This window comes from Microtus oregoni, unplaced genomic scaffold, assembly GCF_018167655.1.
Source record: "Microtus oregoni isolate MIOR12 unplaced genomic scaffold, Mior012 000028F_ref0000031, whole genome shotgun sequence".
Classification (NCBI taxonomy): domain Eukaryota; kingdom Metazoa; phylum Chordata; class Mammalia; order Rodentia; family Cricetidae; genus Microtus; species Microtus oregoni.
In genome coordinates this window covers 518,255-529,994 of record NW_024543087.1, presented here as the reverse complement: position 1 = coordinate 529,994, position 11,740 = coordinate 518,255, and the positions used below count along the sequence as shown (strand labels likewise).

General features: G+C 42.6%; 1 protein-coding gene across 1 annotated transcript; it reads left to right on the top strand.

Moving 5' to 3' along the window:
• The first annotated feature begins 917 nt into the window (after positions 1–917).
• Positions 918–7,713, top strand: Ccr9 (C-C motif chemokine receptor 9). The gene is made up of 2 exons (XM_041677545.1): positions 918–929; positions 6,601–7,713. The coding sequence occupies exons 1-2, from the start codon at positions 918–920 to the stop codon at positions 7,711–7,713; spliced, it is 1,125 nt and encodes a 374-aa protein (XP_041533479.1).
• The last annotated feature ends 4,027 nt before the right edge of the window (positions 7,714–11,740 follow it).

Here is an 11,740-nt window from a genome sequence, read left to right as displayed (position 1 = left end):
CAGTGGCTGGGAGAGGGCTCTTGTTAAAGTCCTCGCTGTGCAAGCACGAGGACACATTTGGATCTTCAGCACCCACAGAAGCCAAGTGTGGTGGTGATGTCTAGAACCCCAGCTCTGAGGAGGCATCCCGTAAAGCTGAAGCAGTGAGCTCCAGGTTCAGTGAGAGATCCTACCATAACAAACAAAACAAAAAACCAAAAACCAATCAACCGGTAAACAAGCAAAGAGTAAAGAAAAAGATAAGCGCTGGAGAGATGGTTCAGCAGTTAAGAGAATTGGTGGCTGCTCTTCCAGAGGATCTGGGCTTGATCTCCAGAACTCACAGGATGGCTTACAAACGTTCTTAACTCCAGTTCCAGGGGATCTGATGCCCTCTTCTGGCCTCATCTGGTATTAGGCCCGCATCAGGTGCGCAGTCATACAAGCAGGCAAAACACCCATATGCATTTAAAAAATAAATAAAAAAGAAAGGTAGAGAGTGAAGGCCCTTGATGACCTTTGGCCTTCTCAGGCACAGGTATCCACACACTTATGTGTATACCCATATACAACACACACACACACACACACACACACACACACACACACACACAGTCTTTCAGAATGGTTGCACCTCATTTTATGTAGTGAAATCCATAGGCAGAGTGGAAAGGAAAGCCACAGGAAAGGAGGCAGCAGAACACACTGGATCCAGCACCAAGATGTGTGGTACTGACAGAGGGTTGGGTGCAGGTTCTGTCCAGGCACAGACCCCTCCACAAAGGAGTCCATCTCTGGTTGCACAGCCCTGGGTTTCTCTCTCCAGCTGAGTGCCGAAACACCCTTCTTTACGGATCCGTGACCAAGCCTAGGCAGCATAACAAGGCAGGAGTGGGGGGAGCCTTTCCCAGACCTTACACAAGTTGAGACAAGAGGAAATGAACTACCAGGTAAGGATGCGCTGGAGACTACCTAAGAGCCCCTGTGGTTCCTCATCCACAGATGCAAGTTTTGCTGGTTATCTAAGTTAAAAGAAGTTAAACATTAAACCCTGGGTCTATTAAAGAAGTAAGCTGTAACTCCAAAACTGTTACTTTCATTCTGTACTTTCAATAATATTCTGATAAGCAACTGTAGTCTGAAAAGGGACATAGATTCTAATGTTTTGTTTTGTTTTTTTTTTTTTTGTGTGTGACTTTTTCACAAATACGAACAAGTGTAATGTTGAATTTCCACCTTTGGTGTTTGGTTCTAGAGTGCATCTATAAGTCTGTTTTCTTTCTGATGTTTGCCCCTTCTTTCTAGAAGCTGGCTGGCATCTGACTCACCATGATGTCCACAGAACTCACGGTGAGTATAGTCGTGCCTCAGGAATACTCTTACTCTCTGGTCTTCCCTGCATGGGGATGTGGGATGAAATCTCCTACGGGGACTGATTTCCTGTGTGATCCTCTAGGGAAAGATCTCTGTCAGCAGTGCCCATCACTATGTGGGGATGTGGGGTATTTCTGGTGACATCTATTCTCTCTGTGAACACAGAGTTGGCATAGGGAGGGGCATGTTGTGAAGATAATACATTTAAATTTTAGATTTTATTAATAGCTGAGGGGTTTTGTGCTCTTATACTAGGATGGGCTTTGTCACATGTGTGTTTTGAAGCTCACAGAGAAGAAAGCAAGGGAGAATCCATTTAATTTTTTAAAAAAGACTTATTATGTATACAGTGCTCTGCCTGCATCCATGCCTGAACACCAGAAGAGGGCGCCAGATCTCCACAGAGAAAATCAAGGTTGCCTCCTCACCTTCCTGGGATCAAATTTAGCAGTGTGTGCAACCATACCTGCAAATATTCCCAGACAATGCTAAGGACGTATTGGTGTGTTATGAATAAATGTGTTGACGACCTAATTGAGCCTCCCCATTCTGTAAGTCCTGGAAACCTACAAGGTATTTTGAAGGAAAATTTGTTAGCCCCACCGGGGAGGCTTGGTTTCAATTATGTACATGTAAAGCTTTTATCTTCCCTTTTACAAAAGAAAAATGAAAGCTTACACTGTTGTAAGGTGTGAGCTTCACAATTCGACATCAGACTCCTATTATCTACTGCTTTTTATCAGCTGATTTAGTGTGTCCTGGAAGCTAATAAGAACCTCACATACATGTATGCATATGCATGCATGCACACATACACAGGGATATTACTCCATATTCAAATAAGTCAACGAAGCATTGCTAAGGAAAAATTTAAAGGACATCTCAAAAGCCTGTTATTGTGCCAATATGCAATTAAAATGCAGAAAAGCTCTGTAGGACTTTTTCAGAGATTAATCCACTTGGGGTAATTGTGACTTTCAAAGGCAAAAATGCAATATGGAGATTGTCCAATATTTAACAACTGCATAGCTTAGGAAAGGCTGGTTGACCATCAGAAGCATATGTGATTTATGCAGACAAAGAAAGCATAGCCAACAGAAAGTAGAGGAATTTTATTATTCAATATGAATATTTAAGTACATAAACTAACTAATTGTAGTTACACATTTACTAATATTAACTACCCCCATAGAGTTTATGTCTAGTTCAATACCGACAGATGACTTGAAAAATTATTGTATTTTCTCAAGGAAAAGAAAGGCTGTGAGATTGTTTTCTCATAAAGGAAATGCAGAGAATGTCCCTCAGGGCAAGTCACTGGTGACTAAGAGTCTCTGGGAAATTACAGGCCTTCTGGGAGCTCCAAAGCAGGGCTAGAAGGAGGTGAGATCATGTGGGTATGAGGTGGAGGCTTCAGCAATGCAACAGTTACCATGCTTTGGACCGGGTACTCTCCTAAGCCCTCTATCTGCCCACCAGATTCTATTCATCCCTTTCCCCTCTAGCAGGGTACCCACAGGATGAACAGTGACACATGTGAGCATGTGTGTCTAGATACGTTTATGCAAGTGTACTTGTGTGTATGAGTGTGTAGATGTGCATGTGAGCGGGAGTGTGAGCCTATTTATGCCTATGAATGTGAGCAAGTGCATGTGTGCCCTGTGTGTGCCTGTCAGAACCAGAGACTTGGGTATATGACCCTTGTGGTCACACAGGGGTCACGTGTTTAAGAATATTCATATTTGGGGTTGTAGAGATGGCTCAGAGGTTAAGAGAACTGACTGCTTGCTCTTCCAGAGGTTCTGAGTTCAATTCCCAGCAACGATATGGTGGGTCTTTATAATGAAATCTGGTGCCCTCTTAAGGCATGCAGGTGGAACACTGTATACATAATAAATAAATAAATATAAACAAAAGTATTTTCATACTTAATGCTCACTATCTTGAAATTTTTAATAATTTTCTAGCAAGGGTTCTTGGAAATATTACAGCACTCATATTTTTGTGTGTAGTTGAGAGTGTCATGATGTGCATGTGCAAATGTGTGTGCAGATAAGTGTTGTGCATGTGCAGATGTGTGTGTGCAGGTAAGTGATGTGCATGTGCAAATGTGTGTGTGCAGGTAAGTGATGTGCATGTGCAAATGTGTGTGCAGATAAGTGTGCATGTGCAAATGTGTGTGTGCAGGTAAGTGTTGTGCATGTGCAAATGTGTGTGTGCAGGTAAGTGTTGTGCATGTGCAAATGTGTGTGTGCAGGTAAGTGTTGTGCATGTGCAAATGTGTGTGTGCAGGTAAGTGTTGTGCATGTGCAAATGTGTGTGTGCAGGTAAGTGTTGTGCATGTGCAAATGTGTGTGTGCAGGTAAGTGTTGTGCATGTGCAAATGTGTGTGTGCAGGTAAGTGTTGTGCTGCATGTTTACTTTTGGGGCTCTCAGGAAACTCAGAGGTGCCATGACTCCAGTAGGTTTAAGAGCTTCTGGTGACTTTTAATATTTGCAGATGTTGAACAGTTGGGGAAAAGAACTGTCATGTGTCTCAGGCACTCACACAATTCAAGTAAAGTGCCCTATTGTAGTATCTTTTTGCTCTTTTAGGGGGCCTGCAACCCAGCTCCCAAATAAATCACAAGGAACTTATTATAAACATTTGGCCTTAGCAAGGCTTGTTTCTTTTCTTTTCTTTTTTTTTTTTTTTTGATTTTTTGAGACAGGGTTTCTCTGTAGTTTTTTGGTTCCTGTCCTGGAACTAGCTCTTCTAGACCAGGCTGGCCTCAGACTCACAGAGATCCACCCGCCTCTGCCTCCCGAGTGCTGGGATTAAAGGCGTGCGCCACCACCGCCCGGCGCGTGGTTTGTTTCTTACCAGTTTTCCTTAACTTACATTATCCCATCTACCTTTTGCCTCTGGACTCTCCCCCATTCTCTCTTCTTACTCCATGGATTGCTGTGTAGCTGTATGGCTGGCCCTTGATGTCCTGCTCCTTCTCTGGCCACCTCCCTCTCCCAGATTTCCCCTTCTAATTATCCTCTCTGCCTGCCAGCCCCGCCTATTCCTCTCTCCTGTCTTGCTACTGGGCACTCAACGCTTTATAAGACCATCAGGTGTTTTAGACAGGCACAGTAAGACAGCTTTACAGAATTAAACAAACGCAACATAAACAAAAGTAACACACCTTAACATAATATTCCCAACAGTGCCCATTTGTGATCCCAAAGTTCTCTTTCCCGTCAAACCAGAACACTTGTCATCCACACAACAAGTGTTCATTTGCTTCTCTGTATGCTTCATGAATAAATTAAGTTCTATGAAAGTAGAAATCAGACTAGTTTACCTTTAACAGCATAGTAACCACCTTACAGAGGGGTAGTAGACATTTATTAAATAAACATTTCTTTCATGGGTCAATTTCTATTGATTTATCTATTGTTTTACTATTATTACTATTATCATTTTGGTTTTTCCTTTATTTCTCTCTCTCTCTCTCTTCTTTCTTTCTTTCTTTCTTTCTTGTTTTTTTCTAGACAGGGTTTCCCTGTAGCTTTGGAGCCTGTCCTGAAACTAGCTCTTGTAGACCAGGCTGGACTCAAACTCATAGAGATCTGCCTGCCTCTGCCTCCTGAGTGCTGGGATTAAGGGCGTGCGTCACCACTGCCCAGCCATTTTGTTTTTTTGAGACAGGGTTTCTCTGTGTAACAACCCTAGCTGTCCTGGAACTAGATCTGTAGACCAGACTGGCCTCAAACTCACAGAGATCTGCCTGCCTCTGTCTCCCAAATGTTGGGATTAAGGGTGTGAGCCACCACCACCCTTCCTGTGCCATCACTGCCTGGCTAATTTCTATCGTTTTAACAAAACACCTTACATTGGGTTATGTATAAAGAAACTTTTCTACAGTTTACAGTTTGGGAGGCTGAAGGTTTCCCCAGATTGCATAGCCTCGTCTGGTCAACCTCTGGTGCAGGTCTCCTGGTTATATCACAACATGGTAGAAAAGCAACATAAAAGAAGAAATACACAGTCCTATGTCAAGACAGGAAATCAGAGAGATTGAAGGGCAAGGATCCACCTCTTTCATGACAACCTGCTGTTGCAGGAACTTGGGTCCAAAGAGAACTCATTAATGTCTGATGTGGGATTCTCATCTGTATGCTGCGAATATGTTTTATTACAATTGGTTAATAAAAAAAGCTGCCTTGGCCTATGGCAGGGCAGAATATAGCAAGTCAAGAAATCTAAGCAGAAATAGAGGAGGAAAGAAGGAGAAATCAGGCAGATGCCATGTAGTCGCCCAAGAAGCAAGAGGTAACAAACCACGAGCCTCATGGTAAAACACAAAAATAATAGAAATGGGTTAAGATGTTAGAGTTAGCTAATAAGAATCTTGAGCTAATAGGCCAAAGAGGATGTAATTAATATTAAGACAGAATGGTTATTTCATAAGTGGCTGCAGGAGCTAGTGAGTGGGACCTGGTGGGTGGAGAAAAACCGGTCCAGGGGAACCAGCGCAATGGGGAATATTTGTAGCTACAAATGTCTTCCATGGTAGTGCCCCATTACATAACCAACAAACAGTAGGCTCCACCTCAAACCAAGACAGTTAGTGACCAGTATTCCATAACCCTTACACACTCAAACCAAGACAGTTAGTGACCAGTATTCCATAACCCTTACACACTCAAACCAAGACCGTTAGTGACCAGTATTCCATAACCCTTACACACTCAAACCAAGACAGTTAGTGACCAGTATTCCATAACCCTTACACACTCAAACCAAGACAGTTAGTGACCAATATTCCATAACCCTTACACACTCAAACCAAGACAGTTAGTGACCAGTATTCCATAACCCTACACACTCAAACCAAGACAGTTAGTGACCAGTATTCCATAACCCTTACACACTCAAACCAAGACAGTTAGTGACCAGTATTCCATAACCCTTACACACTCAAACCAAGACAGTTAGTGACCAGTATTCCATAACCCTACACACTCAAACCAAGACAGTTAGTGACCAGTATTCCATAACCCTACACACTCAAACCAAGACAGTTAGTGACCAGTATTCCATAACCCTACACACTCAAACCAAATGAAATCATAACACAGTCTTTCTTCTAACACATAGGCTCATTTTGCTTTACGACAGAGCTTGGGTAATTGGCATTGGATCTTGTTACTCTATCATCAGACTAGACCACTCAAAAGTTATCCTTGATTGAATGCATTCTATATTCTTTACAGAACCCTATTTCTGGCATATTCGGTGACTACAGCTATGACTCCACTACTTCCATAGAAGACTCCACTACTTCCATAGACGACTTAATGAATTTCACTGCTGCCGGTGACCTCTTCTGTAAGAAAAACAATGTCAGGAAGTTTGCAAGCCATTTCCTTCCACCTCTGTACTGGCTTGTGTTCATTGTGGGCACCCTGGGCAATAGCCTGGTCATCCTTGTCTACTGGTATTGCACAAGGGTGAAGACCATGACCGACATGTTCCTTTTGAACTTGGCAATTGCTGATCTCCTCTTTCTTGCCACTCTTCCCTTTTGGGCAATTGCTGCTACTGGCCAGTGGACATTCCAGACCTTCCTGTGCAAGGTTGTAAACAGCATGTACAAGATGAACTTCTATAGCTGTGTGCTACTCATCATGTGTATCAGTGTGGACAGATACATTGCCATTGTACAGGCCATGAAGGCTCAGATCTGGAGGCAGAAAAGGCTTCTGTACAGCAAGATAGTCTGCATTACCATCTGGGTAATGGCAGCTGTGCTCTGTATCCCAGAAATTCTGTACAGCCAAATCAGTAGGGAATCTGGCATTGACATATGTACCATGGTCTACCCTAAGGATAAGAATGCCAAGCTGAAATCAGTTGTTTTGATCCTGAAGGTCACCTTGGGGTTTCTCCTCCCCTTCATGGTCATGGCCTTCTGCTACACTATCATCATCCACACCCTGGTACAGGCCAAAAAGTCATCCAAGCACAAAGCCCTAAAGGTGACCATCACTGTCCTCACTGTGTTCATTATGTCTCAGTTCCCCTACAACTGCATTCTCGTAGTGCAGGCTGTTGATGCCTATGCCATGTTCATCTCCAGCTGTGATACTTCCACCAACATTGATATCCTCTTCCAAGTCACTCAGACCATCGCTTTCCTCCACAGTTGCCTAAACCCAGTTCTGTATGTTTTTGTGGGTGAGAGATTCCGCAGGGATCTCATGAAGACCCTAAAAAACTTGGGATGCATTAGCCAGGCCCAGTGGGTTTCATTCACAAGGAGAGAGGGTAGCTTGAAGCTTTCTTCCATGCTATTGGAGACAACCTCAGGGGCTCTCTCCCTCTGAAAGAAGTTCTCAATGAGATAGATGGTCCTTTTGGGAATGATGAGATATAGAGACACAAACAACATAGTCGCCCGACTGATGAGACTACAGAGAAAACAAATCATAAGAAAATGAGAAAAAGCAAAGCAAAGTAAAGCAAACTAGGATGAGCCTAAACAGCTTTATCATGCTCAGTCAGGGTACGCCAAAGTCTTCAAACCTGACCACACCAGCAGGGCACCAGCTGTGTTTTGGTTGTAACTGCAGTTCTGAGGAGGATGCTTGATCGGCAGTGAAGACACCTCAGCTGTGCACATGCCATCAGTGCAGCTCTGTTCTGGAGGTGTTGCGTTTCTTCAATGCTCCCCATTTCTGTTACTCCAGATTTGATGCTACTACTCTCCAGAGGTGACAGAGCACTGGCTGCTGCTGTAGTCCACAAAAGCAAGGCTCAGTGACGTTTTCCACCTTGGGATCTTTTCTCGTTAGTGGGAAGACTGTGTTTGTACATCTCATTCATTACTTACAGATTTTTAGATCTAGAATACACCCAAACGATCTGAGGTTGAATGCCTTTCTGATCTCCTTAGTCTCTTGTGAGTCAAGGAGAACCATTTTTTTTTCCTATTTTGGAGCTACTTGTAAGACAAATGGTTGGTCAGTCCAGGTACAGATGACCACATCATAACATCAATTAGTCTGTTGCTCTTACTCTACTTCTGTGTCTGGCTGGAGGTGCCATGTCCAAACCTACCTGTAGGCTCTGTCTAGGAAGGGATCTAGCCTGTTCCCTGAGGTGGCAAAACGGCTCTCACAAACCACGCCTGAGAATACACTTGGGTGGTGGAGACCTATCATTGGTTCTGTTGGAACTTTTTCAGGGTAGAAGCATTTGCTGCAGGTTCTCCCATATCCTGTCAGTGACATAGCCTTTCCTTCTGAGGCTTCCAGAAGGGTGTCTGCCTCCCTACTGCCTCCCCTTTCCATACTCTGTAGTGCCAACAGTTTACGAAAAATTTAACTTTAGAGAGATTAAGAAAAAACATGTATTATATTTCACTTTCCACCTATGTTTTTAACTACTTACCAAATTTCTCACATTGGAAAAAAAATCATTGCATATCCTGGAAAAGTGCTTTTTAATGTATATTTAAAAATGTTCATCACTTGCTATTTGTTTTATGCTTTCTCATTATTATAATTGTGAGCAATTAAATATCAAATAGAAATACAATAATTGTAAAGTGTGAGATGGTGGTAAACCTTTATTTGTTTTGGATTGCCCATGTAACCAACTTTTACAACATAATGCAGAGCTATAATCTCAAGTTATGTATTCTATGCCCCTCACCCGAGGAATGCATGTATGTTTGCATGTTTGTAATAATAATCATTTGCTGAAAACAACAAAAATAGAGGTTGAAAGCAATCTTATAAAATGAATATCCACCATAAATTCTGAACACAATATATGAACTGTTAACAATGATGTTTGCTGTATACTGTTTGTTATCTGGGTCAGTTGAAGTCTATAACTTAATCCCTCATAAAACTCTGTTAAAAATTTCTGTAAAGTATTACTTTAAAGTATTACTTCTCCAGATGATGCTTTCTGTTCAATAAATGCAAAGCAAAATCCTTTATTGGGGACAGAGAGAGACACAACACTCACCTACCCACACACAAGAGAGAGGGGGAGAGAGAGAGAGAGAGAGAGAGAGAGAGAGAGAGAGAGAGAGAGAGATTTTCAAAAGATAGTCTTCAGGCAGGCACAGATTCAGACTCATATAGCAGAGACAGGAGACAAAGGGAGAACAAAGTAGAGAATTGAAATTTGAGCCTGCTCTTGGTTAAATGACACCAAGGGGAAGTGCTTTGATTTCTTTCCTTAATGCACCCAAACATTGATGACTTGGAATGTATTATTAATACAATCAAAACAACTGCACTGATGCATAATCAAAGAAGATTGTGGTTGGTTGAGGTGCATATAAACAAGACATGAGGCTGTGGAAAGAACATGCAGAAAAATCTATGCCAGAAGTCTCAATTATTGTTGCATTAAATTTAGTAGCATAAACAACAGCCTTTCCATTTGCTTAGTAAAGTTTTGTAGGTAAGGAATTTGGAAAGGATGCACTTGCATGGATCTAGCTTGGGGTCTCTCATGCAGCTATAGTCAAAGGCTGGAGGTCTGGTCACCTGAGGCTTGAATGGGAGGGTCAGCCTAAAGTCAAAGGGAAGAACCTCTTAAGGAAAGTGTGTCAAGCAATGTTATGGCCATGTTTCTTAATTTTTTTTAAATTAATTATTTGGGAATTTCATATAACATACTTTGAGCACACCATATCCACTCCTCCACCTCCTCCCAGATCCACTGCAACCTCTAAACCCACCCCAGTTTCATATTGTCTTTTTTTTTTTAAAAATAAACCACTGAGTCCAATTTGTGCTGCCCATTTATTCCTAGGCATGCAGTCACCCACTTGACATTACCGACAAACTAGGAGCCACATCCTTAAAGAAAGATTCTCCCTCCCCCAGAAGTCACCAATTGCCCAGCTTCTTAGATGGGGTGGGGTCCTAAGTCATGAATCCTTTCCCACCCTATGCTAGAGTGTTGCTCGGTTGATCTGTGCAGTCTTGTACAGGCAATCACGGTTGCCAAGAGTTCATGAACACAGGGGTTCTGTCATGTCCTGAAGACACTGTTTTGTTTTGGTCCTCTGCCATCTCTGACTCTTACAGTCTTTCCTCTACCTCTTCGGAGATGATCCCTGAGCCTTGGGGGAAGGGGATGATATAGATACCCGTTTATGGCAGAGCACTCCACTGATACTCTGTATTTTGACCAGTTGTTTATGCATTAACCACTATCCACTCCATAAAGAAAATTTTTCTGATAGGTCTGAGAGCTGTACCAGTCCGTGGGTAGAGAGATAGGAATTTAGAGGCCAGTTTGAAACTGTCAGCTTAGCAGAATAATAGTAATAGGCTCACCTCTGAGGCCAAAATATGGGTCCTTGGCTAGACTTATAGGACCAGACATATGCCTCTTTTGTGGAGTGGGCCTTCAATCTAATCAGAAAGTAGTTGGTTATCCCCATAGTGTTTGTGCCACTACTGCATTTATAGAAACATCTTGTCATTATTGCAGTTCACTAGGTTCACAGGTGGATAAGACTTGGCAACTCCCTGCCTCTGGTCCCCCCCGCCCCCGCTCCCCATAACCTCCAAAGAACCTCCCAATACTATGAGAACTAATGGACATATTTTAAAATTACCACATGCTAACTTACTAACTTCAATACTTGTGTTCCCCAACTGTTCATCTGCTAATGCCAAGAAAGAGGCAGAAGCAAGGAATGAGGGCTGGTAGGTGCTGTTTTTTTTTTTTTTTTTTAAAAAAAAACTAAAGTAATAATAGCTCTCACATTTCATGACATTATGGCTAGATCACTTATCCCAAGACACAGTGAATACCAGAAGTTCAATTTATGCCTTTGTGATACTTGACCTTGTAGAAGTGCTATTGCACTTTCTCCACCCTGGGAATTCAAGTTTAGCTCTTGTGGTCATTTACAGTTTACCATCAATGGGGTGAAGCTCTCTTATCATACAAACCTGAGTCAGAAGAACAGGATGGCCCCATGTGAACCATTCCAGAAGCAAAAGAGCAGGAACCCTAGCTAGACTATGGCTTCTTCCAAAGCTCTCCCTGGGTTGCTTCATGCTGTCAAACTTACTGAGTAGGTGACCCCCCCTTGGGAATGCATGGAGACATTAATAGCTGGGTCTTTAATTAAAGTCCTTATTTCATCTCAAACTGATTTTGTGTATGGTGAGAGATGTTTCTTGCCAGTGGTCATGTGAGAGGAGTAGCAGGTGGCAACTGAGGTTTGAGGTGTCAGCCTATCAGGAAATACCTGATGAGTGACCCTTTGATAGGCAAGGCCCCAAGATCACTCCAGAATGCCTTTTGCTTCTGCTGTGCCTTGACATCTTTCTCTGGCATCTGGCATGGTATAAATGGATGTGGGGAGATTCC